Here is a 15,814-nt window from a genome sequence, read left to right on the forward strand (position 1 = left end):
GGTTACGATACAAATCTGATTATTTTCTTTTTTGCTTAAAACAAACTGTGACTTATTTTACGCCAATTGCCTGAAGGTCAGGCCGACTTCAGCACCTAAAAGCGAACAGCGCATCAACAACGCCACGTCTGCAGGAATCCCGTTTATGTTTTTTACAGTGCACCCCAATCTTACGAACGACTCCCGATACCTGCAAATACCAATATTGAGAGCTCGGACGCGCCTACAAGGGGAAGAAAAGACCGCAGCAGCAGCACGCTGCTTCAACAGTACAGTACCTTGAATGACATGGCAAGTGCATGTCTCAGAAGATCCGGCGGGTGTCAGTGTGGGCGGCGCGGTGTTGTTCCTGTAGCAGCGGGCTGCTTTGTCGATCCATGCAAGTCTGACTGGGTCTGACGGGGTCCGCAGTGAGCCGCGCCGATCTCCGTACGCTGCCAGCTAAGGGTGCGCAGGGCTCTCGACTCCGAGTCGGCGACTGCGTGATCTAGGCTGGGCTGGGCTCTGCTGGGCTGCGCTGCTCTGCGGGATAACAAGATCCCCAGCAGTGAATGCAGTGTGAGTGTAGAGCTGAATTCAAGATTGCACGTATGTTCTATGGTGCGATGAAACAGCATGCGGATGCACCGAGCAAAGTCTCGAGCAAAGTCTCCAAGACAGATGAACACACACACACACTCTCTCTCAAGACACCACAGAAACTGAACAGGCATATAACTACCTTTTAGGATACTTTTGCACACAGTAGCACATATTGAAAATAAGAAAAAGAAATCCATTCTGTACCAACCGAATGAAAAAATGCCGCACACTACACCATTAATTTAAAATACACAATAAGACAAAATATACAGACATACTGCGCTACCGATTTTCACAAGATTAAACCGGTATAGTTTGTCCATGTATCGTTTTGGCCAAGTGTATCGGGCATTATGGACCAGTCTAGAGGCGACATTTGCCATAGGACCACAGAGGTTGAATTTCAGTCCCTATCCAGGGCTAGATTAACTATTAACCAAAATAAACACATGCTTAGGGCATCAAGGGAAGAAAGCACCACAGATATTTTCCATTGTTAAATTTAGCCAGGGCACAATGGATCTTGGTCCGGGGCCCACAATGTTTCTGATGCCTATGTATATTTCTGTTTTGCTATCAAAGCAGGGGCCCCAGCGCACTACTTTGCCTTGTGGCCTATGATGCTGTTAAGATGGCCATGGATTTACCATGGACCTTATGGTGGAAAACTGCAAAATAAACATTATTTTTTATCTTACTGTAAGTTTTGTTTTATTTTGAAAAACACAATTTTAATTTTCAGTTTATCATTGTTTATATTTTGAATTAGATATACAGTATAAAGGGTCACCAAAATCTTCTAAGTGCTTAGGGCCTCTAAAGGTTTTAATCCGGTCTTGTCCTTTTCACTGCTTTACTGTGAGACATCCTGGAAGTCATGTAAACTGCCAGTTCTGCAAGTTTGATGGCATTCATTGTAAGAAACTATTATGTATGAGAAAAATTAGCTGCATGCTGAATAAATGGTGTAATTTGCAATATAACCATTGTGGCAAATCAGCATGTGCACTTCTGCAAATAAATAGGCTTACATGTGCACACCTAGATAGCCATATTTCAAGTTCAATACTTCAAAAAACAATACATGAGCCCTTGGGATGCTTTTTCTGCCAGTGCAGCACTTAAATAGACCCCTGTAACATATGCATCAGTTTAACAGAAGTCATGTCATATGTTTTTGTGAGGATGTATGGTCACCACAAAGTATTTATAGCACATTGTCTGTAATGTATTGCTGATATTAGTACAGTAAGTGGCTGGCATGCAGTTTCTTATAGGTGTATCCTGAGGTTTTCATTTTTGGATCATTTGTGCTAAACAAAATTTGAAGTATGTTACGGCAGTGGCTTCTAGTGCTTGGCCATGGGCTAACACTGTAGGGGGCATTTTCAGATTAAAATTAAGTTTTGACTTGTGCAGTCTTATTTTTACCAGGTTAGAAATACAGCATTGGGGGCACAGAAAAGATCATACATTTCTTGGATTAATGTGATGCCTCAGACCATATTTGAATGACTGAGGTGGGTCTCCATTCATGACATATACAGTATTAGTAGTAGTAGTAGTAGTATCATTAGGGGTGCTTCCAGGGCTTTAGCTCCTGATTTTAAATGTCCAGTCCCTTGATCTTTGAGGAAATCCCCAACCTGTCCAATGGGCTTAAGCTTCCAGCTTCTGATGTTTGAGAGACCAGCCCTTCTCAGGGCCGTCTTACCAGCATCATAGACCCCTGGGCAAAGTAGTGCACTGGGGACCCTGTTTTGATAGCAAAACAGAAACATACATAGGCATCAGAAACATCATGAGCCCTTATACTCCTGGGGCTGCGGCCAGTGTCCATTGTTCCCATACATTCAAAATGACCCTATGACTTTCTTCCTCCAGTACTGCATTTTGACATTCATGGACAACTGAGTAAAAATTCAACTACTGGAAAATGCCATGGGGGACTCCCCAGTTTATCAACTGTGATGGGACCTATGCCCCTAATAAGTGCTGAACTTTGAGACACACCTTAATAGTAGTAGTAGTAATAATATTATGATGTGTACAACATATACTAAAATTCTTACTTGCATGTCCTGCCAACATGCAATATGTTGCCTCTCTCTGGTGACATGATAAACAAGAACATATTGAGATACATTTATAGTATTATGCTAGAAAAATAATTTAACAAAATTTAAAGACTTAACACATAGTACACAAGTAGTCAGTATAAAAATGTAATTAAGGCTATTAAGATACTAGCTAACATTCAGAACAATGTTAAGCAGTTTTAGTTTTTTTCTTTCTTACTGGAGGACATAATAGCACTAGAGCAAATCAAAAAGAACATGTAACAGAGGATGGTTGGCTCTGAGCTAAGTATGATAAAGTCAAAAGCAGACTGCCTCAGATGCCAAAGCATAAACACGTTGTGTAGTAGTGTAGAAAGCAGACAAGGCACAGAAGAGTATCAAGGCCATTTTCCTAAACAAAGGCAGTCATATACAGTATAAGCTGGAAGGTGTTATGGTTTATCAAGCCTCTGTCCTTACACTGCAAAAAACTAGACAAAACAAATTTAAATGGGAGTTGTTTTGCTTTTATTTAGCAAAAAAAGATCTGCCAATGAGGTAAGAAAAATCTACTTGGCAATTATTCTTAAAGTAAGCTAAATAATCATAAATACAAATTCTTTAATAAGTCAATAATTTTTACAATAAGGAAAACAAGGTTTAACATCATGATGCAAATACTTTCCACTTGCTTAGATTTAATTTTTTGCAGTGTGGTCTCTGTTTTCTTCACATTTTTATATTTGTTTCTAGTGACAGGAACCTTATCAGAAATAGGTGATATTAAAAGTGGTGTTCCTCATACACAAATGATGTGGCTAGAAATATAAATAACAAGATGATCACGGTGGAACCTACAGAGAATACAGGTGTGGGCTGATTTGTAGTGAATTAAATTTTATGTAAGTAAATTTAAGTTAATAACATATAGGAAGTAGCAATTTTAGATTTAAATATGCAGTGGAAGGTCTGAAACTTGAATGATCCCTAAAGAGAAGGGCATGGAAGTTGTAATGGAGTCATCACTAAATTAGTCAAAGTACACAAGCCATTAAGAAGGCTAATAGGATGCTAAGTTATATCACATGACGTGTGTAGTACAAGGCAAAGAAAGTCATGCTTAAATTATATAACACACTGAAGAGGCAACACTACGAGTACTGTGTTCAGTTTCGGGCCTCCATTCTACAAAAAATACATAGCAGCACTAGAAGAGCCCAAAGAGAGACCAGGCTGATTCCAGGACTAAAAAGTATGACCAGTTTGGAAAGACTAAAGGAGCTGAACTTTTTCATTTTAAGCAATTGCAGATAAAGAGGTGATATAACTAAAGTTTTCAAAATTATGAAAAGAATTTGTATAGTGGGTCCCAACAATTACTTTAAAATGAATTCTTCAACAGGAGTGCAGGGACCCAGATGAAAGCCTGATAAAGGTAAATTTTGCAGGAATACTAGAAAGTTTTTTTTTCTCTTCTCACAGAGAACTTTAGATACATAAAACAAATTACCAAGTAGTGTGATAGAGAGTAAGACTTTAAAATCTTATTTTGGAGAAATTAAGTAGATAGTACTGGTGAGCTTTGCTAGGCTGAATTGCTATTCTTCTATTTAATTCCCTCCCTTTGATTCACTGTGGCCTTTAAAATGTAAAAAAAATGAATAAACAATTGTAATGTTTCATAATTTTATAACTTTGGATACAGTTGTTTGCCAAATATCTAATAAGAATACTTGAAAAATGAAAGTGATGGAGTTGAAGTGGTTTCATAATATCTTAGAAAAAAACCCAGAATATTATTTATAAGTGTTACATTTATTTTCTGCTTGGAAACTTATTATTGGGGAATGCTTCTTTAGATTGCTAACAACAACATTTCAAGGATATAAATCCCCCCATTATTATATAAAGCTCAGACACATGGGTTCAAAAATACAAAAAGAAATAAATCAACTTTACAGCAGTACAAATCTATGTGCTAATGAGCAAAGGGCTCAGCATCTTTGGACTTGTTGGGGTTTTTTGTAATTTTATTTTTCAACATGACTAAATAATCACCATTTTACACAATGAACCAATAATCATATTTCTAGGGAAATAAATTTGATGTTAAAAATTCTTCTGCTTGGTTTGTGTAAATCCTACAAGTGAACTTCACTGCAAAAAAGCATATGCAAAAACTAGACCAAAAACTTTAAATGGGTGTTGTTTTGCTTTTATTTATCAAAATAGAAAAATCTGCCAATGGTGTAAGCAAAATTTACTTGACAAGATTTCTTCAAGTAAGGTAAATAATCATAAATACAAACTTTTTGATAAGTCGATAATTCCTACAGTAAGCAAAAACAAGATATAATATCATGATATAAATACCTTTTACTTGCTTAGATTTAATTTTCTGCAGGTTCAATGACATTATTAACCAAATAACAATCCCATCTACATGATTATCTAAAATACCCTGTATCATACAGTCCAGCCATGTATATTGTAGCTTCATTGGAGCTCTATCGATGTACCTAAACATGTATCTGATACTTGTACACCTATGGCTGAACTAATTCTTTACAAAGGACAAGAGCTAAACTACTGCATCTTGTTTGTGCTCTTAAAGCCTCATAGTTTTGCCATTTAATTTATCCTTGACAATCACATCACAGGGAACAGAGTGTAGCTGGCAATTCCACAGTAATTTGTTGTTGTCCTGGCCATCCTCATGTAACCATTTTCTCCCCACTGTGTGCCCCAACTGAAAACCAAAAGAAAAAAAATTACTTAAAAAAGGTTAAGATAAATACAGAGAACTGAGTGTACATGAAATTGTGAATTTAAGGCCTAAAGAAATAGGCAAATAAGGAGGAAGAGCTGAAGTAACAGTAACATAATAATGGAAAGTTTACATAGTGTAGAGTACAAAATTTACCAATTAGCACATTACATAAACTACCACACACCCATTTACCCATCAACAAATCAACGGAGCTAGACTCCTTAATGTTCAAGTAAAAACTGATCTCTTCAACGTGATGTAAATTAATTAAAATGTGAAACACAAAATAATTAATCACATAAGTATTCACCCATTAAATATGACAGACCTAAATCATCACTAGTACAGTGAATTCATTTTAAAAGTCATATAATTGGTTTAATGGAGATCAACTGTCTGTAGTCAAGGGGTTTTAATTGATGGTAGTATAAATGCCCCTTATCTCAAGGTCCAACTTGTGGTGGTTAGTAGTGTGTCCTATCCTGCACAATGAAGACAAAACAACACTCCAAGCAACCCCGTGAAAAGGTGATTGAAAAGTACAAGGCAGGGGATGGAGACAAGAAAATATCCAAGTCATGGAATATCCCTTCTAGTCCTGTGAAACCATCCATTAAAAAACAAGAAAGTATGACACAGCTGTAAAGCTGTCTAGAGTAGGCCGACCACAAAAACTAGGTAATCGTTCAAGAAGAAAATGTATGAAGGAGGCCACCAAGAGGCTTAAAACTCTAAAAGACTTACAGGTACAATGGCTGATACTAGAGAGACCATGTAGGCAGCAGCTATTCCTCATGTTAAGTGGCAAATTAAAAGCCACTGTTAAAAAAAGGCACTATGATTTTGCCAGAAGGCACCTGAGAAACTGAAGTCAGCTGAAAGAAATTATATTCATATAAGACCAAAATTGAGCTTTTTTAACCATCAAACTATGCCAAACATTGTACATTATCAAAAACATGCCATCCCCATCATGAAACATTGTGGTGGCTGCATCATGCTGTGGGGATTCTTCTTTGCAGCAGACCCTGGAATAGGGTAAAAAGAATGCAGCAAAATATCCTGGAACAATACCTGACACAGTCTGCATGAAACCTGTGCCTTGGGAGATGATTTGTTTTTCAGCAAGCAAAAGCTACACTGGAATGGCTTAAAAGCAGCAATGTTAATATCCTGGAGTGGTCAGCTTTTAGCCCAATTAAGAATTTGTGGCTGGATTTGAAAAAGGCTATTGCATTATGACCCCCATGCAACCTGACAGAGCATAAACAGCAAAGAATAATCGGGGGATATTTCAGTGACCAAATGTGTAAATCCTGTGTGCACAGACTTAACTGCTAAGGATGCATCTACTAATACTGACTTGAAGGGGCAAATACTTTTGCGATAAACTATTTTGTGTTTTATTTTGTAATTAATTTAGACAATATTGCAGAGATTTGTTTTCACTTTGGCATTATTTTTTTCTGTTGAGCAGAGTCAAAAAGCCAAATTAAATCCACTGTGATTTGATTTTATATAACAATAAGGTATAGAAACTTCTAAGGGGGTGAATGGTTTATATAGGCACTGTATGAATGACAGAATCTTTGAAATTGTTATCCCCAATCTGAAAAATGTGGCAGGCCCGTTCACCTGTTTTTAATAATCCAGTAGTTCTGGTCAGCCTCTGATCCATATCCAACAAGAAGTACAGCATGATTTATTTTAGTATTGCAGGCTGGGTCATTATAAATTCCTATAAATTTGAAGTAACAGAGTTAGCATTTCTAATAAAGAATCAGCCTTTACTTTTCTTAATTGTGGAGGCTGCAAGGTTTTAACATGTTTAAACAAACCTGATTTGTAAAACTGGAAGCTCATGAGGCTGGCATCAACTGTTACTGTGATGGGTCCAATGGTTGCCACAGCGTCAGCCAGTGCTTGCAAGTTTCCACTAGGAAGAAACATGTAGTTTGTGATTGAAGCCGCTTTCATTTTTACATTATAAAGGCAGGTTTGGTTATCCTATGAAAAAAATGAAAAATTGAAAACGTGAAGAAAAACTCCTGAGTCAGAATGGGCTAAATCACATTTATAACGAAAGTACCATGAAAGAACTGAGCAATGCAGAGTGAATATTTTAGGTAATATGAAAGCTTGAAATACTGTATGCTTATAATTTACCAAGTTTATAAGTTAGCTCAATTTTCTAAGACTGAGTATATCTATAATGTTTTTGGTAACACTTTATTATCCAGTAGAAGCAACTTTAAAAGTCTAAGATGTAAGTCTTTCAACGTAATAAAAAAAAATGACATTAACATATTTCAAGTGTCTTAATTATTAGTAGTATTATAGTTATAGCCTGTTAATAGCGCATTTACAGTGGAGATATAAATTAAAGTGTGACCAAATATTCTTTATTGTCCTTCTGGGAATTCCAACATACTATTGTGTTGCAGTGTGAAATATCATTGTGTTTGTATACAATGCTTTCTCCTTATTCTTTAAAAAACCCAAAAAACTTTAGAAGGTTAAAATGAAATTTAAAAAGTACTTTGTATCATTTTATGACCATAAACATCCATCCACTACCAAAACCAAGTTTTTTAGGGTCACACAAGCCTGTCAAAAGGCATTAGGTGCAGGACAAGAACCAGTCTTGGATGAGTAGCCACTCCATTGCAGAGCTGATCAAGTAAAACATGAGACTAGAAACAAATTAAAGAACTCAAACACTTTTTCTAAGCTACTATATATTTGTCTTTTTATCCATTCATTTCTTACTCTGCTTCAGTTTTACATGGAGCTACAGTTTGTACAGAAAAAATAATGAATGTAATTAGGAATACTGGGATTGGTGAAAAGTGAGAATAGCATAGCATTATGTCATTATACATTGAGCTACTCCAGCATGCTAAAGGTATATTGAACATTTTAAATTTATTATAAAACCTGTGACAGTTTCTTTTTTTGCATCATCTCTAGTGCTCATGAAAATTCTACAAGGCAAAGTGTTTTAACTAATTGTTTGATTTTAAGGGTGGCCTGACGTTTGCACTGGTTAGTGCTGCTGCTTCACAACTCCCAGAGTTCTGGGATGAAATCCTAGTTCAGTCATTGTCTGTGTGCATGTTCTCCCCAAGTGTGTGTGGGTCCTTGTAAGTGATCCTGGCTGTGTGTGTAATCGAGTTTTGTGATTGATTAGACTTCAGTTCAGGGTTTGTTCTGGCCTTGCACCCAATATTACAATGAAAGACTTGGACACAGAACCCTTAATTGAATTAAGCTGGTTTGAAAATGCATCATGGATGGCTTTACTTTACTGGATAGCTGTGATAAACAAGTGCTGGCCCTCACAGCCCCCAAGTTTTAAGTTCATATCTTGGCCTGCTCACTTCAGGGTCAACACCACTGCTTGTAGCACAGAAAATAGCGCTGACATAGACACAAATCATGGCATGACTCAAGAGTTTGTCCAAACTACTGCATTTTCAATTAAAAATGGTGTTTTTAAAAGGAAACAATCTCTGTCCACATTAGTGTTTTCACATTGTTTCCAATAATTTCTCTGGCCACACTAAAGCGACCAAAAACAAATACAGTGTAGTTGTTCACCTACACTGGACATGCGTGCATTGATAGAAACAGGAAGAAGTGTCCTTCATGCTAGATGTTAATTTTCATTTTGTGTTTACACAAATATGAAGTACATAAAAAACAAGTTGTTTTGCCTGAACTGATGATGAGGTGTTATTGAAAATAGCACGTGAGTATAAGGTGAGCAAATATACTGAAAAAAATATAACGAGCAGGATCTAATCATCCTGCTAATCTAATACAGTATAATCATAATAGGCACAAACTAATTACTGCCTGATTAGAATCTGCATTTCCAAAACACTCTGTTTTCATCCATACACACTGCAATGCTGAGCCAGCATTTTCAGAAATATAAGGTTCTGGAGAGCCTTTTCAAAGTTTCCTTTTTTAGGGATAAAAAACACTGGGGTAGTGTGGATGAAATGAAGAGTAATAGCTCTATTTTTAAACAAAAATGTAATAGTATGGACATAACCTTAAAGGCTATGCAGATTAAATCCGGTTAGTCCCAACCAGAGAAGAATGTGTGGGGTCCTAATTCAGGACTTAAACGTTTTCAAAGGCAACATTAAAATGAATAAATCAGTTCAGTGGTAAATCACATACTCAAGGACACCAGTGGCAATTAATGAAAGGTACATTTATTCTGGAATCTTGCCAGCACTGTGGATCTGGAATAAATTACTGAGATGGTCAGTTGAAGTAGAAACCTTAAACAACTTTTAAAAAGTTTAGATAATGAGATGAATGAACTTAACTAGCCAAAAGAGCATGATCATCTGAATGACAAAAGCCTGATGGACTGAATGGCCTCCTGTCATTTGCGTACATTTTTATCACTTTGTCTGTGATTATTTTATTGCCAGTTGCAGACATTTATTTTCAATAATATAGACGTTTACCATGCCATTGTAGGGATATACAGCTGAAGACGCGATACCTCCTTTGGATAGCACATACTTGTAGGCATAGCCCATCCATGCTCCTTGGCATCCATATGTTCCAAATGTCTTGGAGCAATCCACCAGGTTCTGCTCACTTAGGGATACCAACTGACCAGTCTTCTTGAAGAGCTGCCCTTCAATAGCTCCTGTGGTGCTAAATGCCCAGCAAGATCCGCATCTGCCCTATTACAGGAATTAAAAAATTTATTTTTCTTTAAAATGAAAAATCATCTTCATGAAATATATTAGTAAGCAAGATGTAAGCCTAACCTGATCTTTCACTGGTGTAACATAACCCCTGGATCGGTAGTCAATGCTGCTCAGATTCAGAAGCATGGCATTTGTATGTAGATTATTTACGTCTGCTGTACCACCGGTGCTTCTTTTTTTCCTGATGCTTCTCTTTGGTAGTTCACGCAGTATTTGATCATTATATTCGTCATTGCTCTACAAAACAATTTAGTTTAGACTGTCAATGTATGCTTTTTACAAATAAAAGAATTAAAGTTGAACACTGTCAATGTCAAATGTTCACATCAACATTCATCCATCCATCCATTTCCTAACCCGCTGAATCCGAATACAGGGTCACGGGGTCTGCTGGAGCCAATCCCAGCCAACACAGGGCACAAGGCAGGAACCAATCCTGGGCAGGGTGCCAACCCACCACAGGACACACACAAACACACCCACACACCAAGCACACACTAGGGCCAATTTAGAATCGCCAATCCACCTAACCGGCATGTCTTTGGATTGTGGGAGGAAACCGAAGCGCCCGGAGCAAACCCACGCAGACACAGGGAGAACATGCAAACTCCACGCAGGGAGGACCCGGAAGCGAACCGGTCTCCTAACTGCGAGGCAGCAGCGCTACCACTGCGCCACCGTGCCACCCACATCAACATTCAGGGTGCATTTTATTGTATTTCTTTTTCAGTTTTTTAACTGAAACTTTTTAAAGTCTACTGTGAACAGTAAGTGTCCCTATGCTGATATTTTTTCGTAAGCGAAGCTAAATCAAAAATATGGATATAAATGCCATCAGGTTTGAGTCTTGTCATCAAAGTTGGTTATAATTATTCAAAGAAAGTAATCCCTTATAAATAAATAATTAAATCACTCAAATTACAATGGAGTTATTTCTCTCATTCCTTGCTGAGAAGAATAATCGCATTACTAATTACCTTCCTTTTAGTTTATTCTCCAAACCTATACTAATAAGTACCAAGACTGAAACCCAAATGTTCTTTCAATATTTTAATAAGAAGAAAATTACCAATAACAATGAATGTGAATTCAACAGTTAAACATGTAAACTACATGACTTACATCTGCCAAGTGTCACTTCATATATTAGAACCACCAAATAAAGGCTTTTAGTTTACAAAAAAAATAATAAAAAATAAATCATAATGAAAAAAATAAACCTGATTTAACCAGTCAAATTTTTACAAGCATGAAGTCCATAGATTTTAAAATTATCTCAGTAACACATTAGTTTAGGTAGTGAAAAAATGCATGTATTACTCATTTACTATTAGGTAAGAAGATCTCAACAAACGCTTCTTTGGGTCTTCATAACACTTACAAAGCATTAGTAAAGTGTTTATTCATCTTTGCAATTTGACCTACTAACAAAACTTCACTTTGGAGTGATCTAAGGTGGTTTAACAAAGACACATTTCTCTTGATGTTACATATTTAGTACAAGACCTGTGAATCCTTCATATTAATAAGTAATTTTAGTCAAGTCAATCTTTATTTATAAAGCACATTTAAAAAAGCCTAAACATAACGAAAGTGCTATAGAAGATAATATTAAAGAAACATTTAAAACATATATACACATAACAAAGCCACGATAGTGACAAACCATTCATAAAAGATATACCCAAAATACCCCCACACATGCTTACTCATAAATATGAATGTACATGAACCAATATATAAAGCCATAAAATTTAACCTCGTACAGAGTCAAAGACCATCAAAAAAAAACAGGTCATTAATAATAACCTAAAAGTAGCTAGTGTCAGGGCAGACCTAGTATAATAAAGTAAGTTGTTCCAAACAGAGGAGGCCGCGTTGCTTAAACCTCGACCTTGGCACCACTATGAGCATCTGGCTAGTAGTCTGCAGAGGTCTTGTTGATGTTTATTCATGATGAGGTTCCAAAAGGTAAGAGGGTTACATTCCATTCATACATTTAAAAACAAGTAACAAGATTTTAAAATCAGTTCTGTAGCAGACCAGAAGCTAATAGAGCAAGTTCAGTATTGGTAAGATATGGTTGTGCTGGAGAGAGCCTGTATGTAGGTGAGCAGCAGTGTTCTGGACTAGTTGCACGTGTCAATACTAACATACAGAGCATTGCAATAGTCAAAAAAACATGAATGGCCTTTCCAAAATCACTACGGGGAAAAAAAGGCATTTACCTTTAGATGTTTCAGCTGGAAAAAAACTACATTTAACTACAAAGTTGAACTGTTTATCATATATGTACATACATGTATATTCAAAAATGACTGCAAAATTCCCAACTGAAAATTTATGATGTATGGCGAGTGATCCAAGAACAACATCAGGGACACTTGAAATTTCTGGGTATCCAAACGTCATGTGAATATGTCAAACTGTACAGAGATAAATAATCAATCTACTGGTGTTTTATAGATGTTATGAAGACCAACAGATGCCTTTGTTAACATCTTGTTACATATGAGTAATAGATGCATTTTTGCAGTATAATTAGTGTTATTGCTAAGTTATTGACCAGTAGATAAAAACACTTACTGATCTGGTGGGTCCATCTACCTGTAGTGTTTACGATATAATATCATCAATATGTCACTTTCTCTGTGTCTCTCCCATCTTGGTGCTTTTTAGAATACCAAAAAGTCATGTGGTGATCAAAAAGAAATCATTTACATTATGTACATGAACTAGTTACCATTCCTTAACAACTGACGTAAAGATTCAAATAACTATTTGTAAACAGACTTCTCTGTTTTTAGAGGAGTGTTAAGGAGATTTCACAAAACAATTGAACTGCATGTCAGAATACAGTGCTACATTTATGAAACATGAAGCTTAAAGCATTTTCATTTCATTGAAAACTTTTTTGCATCTGTAAACCTAATTCACTATTATACACATCTAAGTTGACTTCACTCCGTTAATCATATTTCTTCAATGCATTCTAAAGCTGAAAAATGAAACTCTGAATCTTTATTTATTAATAAAGACAAAGTTGATCTCAAGACAATGCTAAAGTAAAATGAACTATCATGTAAACATGTGATGTGACAGCATTGTAATATTGAATGTACTCTAAACCTGCATGAAAATAGTGTGGATATGCAGTGCAAATCTTTTTGTGAAATGGAATACCTGCCATTTAAGACTTTTGTGACATTTACAAATTAATTGAAAATGTAAATAGACCATAGGAACGCGTTACTTTATACTGCATTAGCATCAACTCTGCGGGCCACTTACAGCACTAGAGCAAAGCAAATATGGGCAAACGAGAAAGGCAGCTTTTTAGAGAAATGTACTGCTCCTCAAGGCAATAATAAATCAGTTTACTGACTGAAGACATCCTGCCACTAGTAAAAAACACACTAAAGTGGCACAGGACAGGCTAAGACCTTTTCATGGACTGTACATGTAGGAAACCCACAGTGGTGAAAGGAGAACCGCTCACTATGTCAGAGTGGGGAAACAGGAGCTGCCAGGGATGACATATACTATACAGACAGGGGAGAATTTATACTGGATGGGCAGGAGTAAAGTTTTGTTCCCCAAAGTAAATGTTGGTAGGAGAGTTAATCCTTTATAAACAGTCTGGACCCTTACTACTACTACATTAAACCAAACAGTTCGGCTCAGGTATGCAGAAGTTCTAGACACTGCAATTCGGCATGCTAATCAGCTGGCATATCGTATTTTAGGGTGCTCTTTATGAGCCCAAAAGTGATTCAGAAAATCCATCTAGAATTAATATCAGGCTACAGTTTAAAGGCTATTTCCTGCTAGAGTAACACAGAGTATATTATCATGAGGTGTGCTGGCAAAGGCAAAATGGGGATGATAAATGCTAGAAATGTACAGCACAAAAAAAACCTTTTTATGAGAGAAGAACTTATAGTTTAATTGAATGTATAGTGTAAGTTTCCAATGCTTAACCTAGATTTGTGCCAATTTATAGGTAACAGTTAAACTAAACTGCATGTGTTTGAGGATCATCTAAAGACAGATATTGAGAGAACTTACAAACTCTAGATGGACAATGATTCAAACCCAGGAGTACTAACCACTGTATTTTCATGCTTTCAAGTCTCAATACTTAAGGAAGGAAAAAATATAAATAAGTAAATATATTATAAAATGTAGATATACGAAATTTTTACTTCCATCACTACTGAACCTACTTAACCCAGTTCATGGTTTGTAGCATTAGGCACATGATATGAGCCACCACTGAATTAGCTGTTTGTCCATTAGAAAATATACTTATGTGTTGCATAGTAACCAAGCATGCATACCCTTAGGATATGCAAAGTAGACCAAAAAGAAAAACTGAGAACGTGCAACGTCCAGACAGAGAATGTCCAGGTTGAGATTTAAACACAAGACTCAGGAAATGTAAGGTAACAGCAAATTTCCACATAGTGAAATATAATGGTACTCACAAGATCTGCAAACTGGTTCATGCCCAGTTTAAATGTAATGTTGGGTTTATTGTTGTGTTCTTTTATTCTATTAAAATTTTTTTCCCAAATACTTCTCTTCTTTGACTCCATCTAAAATAAATATCACAACACAATCACCGGTACACATTTTTTTCTGAATACATTAACTATATCATATAAATGGAGACATTAAAAAAAGACACACTTCCTAAACAGAGGTAATGCAAATCCTTTAATATTACTGTTTAGAATTAATTCCAGCACATTTTTTATTAACTCTGACAGCTTTTAAATATGTTTCATTATTAATTGTTTCATTAATACATTAACTACCAAAAATAAAAACAACATTTCCTGATCTATAAGCTTTTAAGCTTGCATAATGTTTACATAATGCTTACCGTTTTGTGATAGTGAGACTTGAATTTTGTTTTCCAGTAATTCCAAACAGAATCCAGATTTCTGTCATGAGCACCACTGAAGTGGAGACAACAGAGAAGGACAGCACACAAAACGAGAAACTTCATGATCAGAAATCTGCTAAACAGAATCGCAGAGAAGTAGTTAATTTCATCAAATGCGAGAATAGATGAATGGATGGAAGATTTTCTCTTCTATAGCCCTCTTCAGTAGGTCTTCGAAGATCCAGTTTTAAAAAAAGGAAATGATAAGAGTTGTCTTCTTAAAATGTTATAAAATGAAAAAAGGATACAAAAGCTTATCTGGCCTCCTCTTCACATTTGGCTCTTCTGTCACCCAGAAGGACAAAGTCTTGTCTAAAAATGAATCAGTGACAATTATTTTCAGGTCAAATGGGTGATCATCTCTTCAGGTTCTATAAACTGTGCCAGCTATTGAGTCCCCTGCACCATACTGATTCGCACACAGACGAGTGACTAGACACAACTACAAGGGAAGCGGTTATAATTTACTTTTCTTACACCTTCCGTGAAAAAAGTTTTCCTTGTGTCTCTTTGTTAATTGTTATTGAGTCAGTTGCCACTGGGCATAAACTATACAGGTTACAATCCTTAAGTGACTGGAGGTGAGAGGCATTGTTATCGGTGCAGTATAAATCTGCTGTGGAATGATGCCTGTTAGGTACTGTCCTTGGTGCAGGTAATTAATGGGTGTGCCTCTAGAGACATTAGCACAGCAACACCATTCTTATTATAT

The 15,814-nt window shown here is 36.3% G+C and overlaps 2 protein-coding genes across 4 annotated transcripts in view; both read right to left on the reverse strand.

Moving 5' to 3' along the window:
• Positions 1–590, reverse strand: part of ankrd29 (ankyrin repeat domain 29) — a 51,093-nt gene extending 50,503 nt beyond the window's left edge. For all 3 annotated transcript variants that reach the window (XR_005633949.1, XR_005633948.1, XM_039754738.1), the window contains exon 1: positions 279–590. Coding sequence is in view for 1 of the 3 variants with exons in the window: in XM_039754738.1 (XP_039610672.1) it covers positions 279–290 (12 nt within the window). In the remaining 2 variants the exon portion in view is untranslated. The remainder of the gene's footprint in view (positions 1–278) is intronic.
• A 4,284-nt stretch (positions 591–4,874) lies between these two features.
• On the reverse strand, positions 4,875–15,502 carry LOC120530331 (procathepsin L-like). Its single transcript, XM_039754739.1, has 7 exons — positions 15,040–15,502; positions 14,639–14,749; positions 10,212–10,388; positions 9,900–10,124; positions 7,251–7,419; positions 7,048–7,150; positions 4,875–5,391 (listed from the first exon to the last, which is right to left on the reverse strand). Exons 1-7 carry the CDS (start codon positions 15,163–15,165, stop codon positions 5,292–5,294), a joined length of 1,011 nt encoding a protein of 336 aa, XP_039610673.1. The 5' UTR covers positions 15,166–15,502; the 3' UTR covers positions 4,875–5,291.
• Positions 15,503–15,814: the final 312 nt, after the last annotated feature.

The sequence above is a fragment of the Polypterus senegalus genome, chromosome 5 (genome assembly GCF_016835505.1).
Source record: "Polypterus senegalus isolate Bchr_013 chromosome 5, ASM1683550v1, whole genome shotgun sequence".
Taxonomy (NCBI): Eukaryota; Metazoa; Chordata; class Cladistia; order Polypteriformes; family Polypteridae; genus Polypterus; species Polypterus senegalus.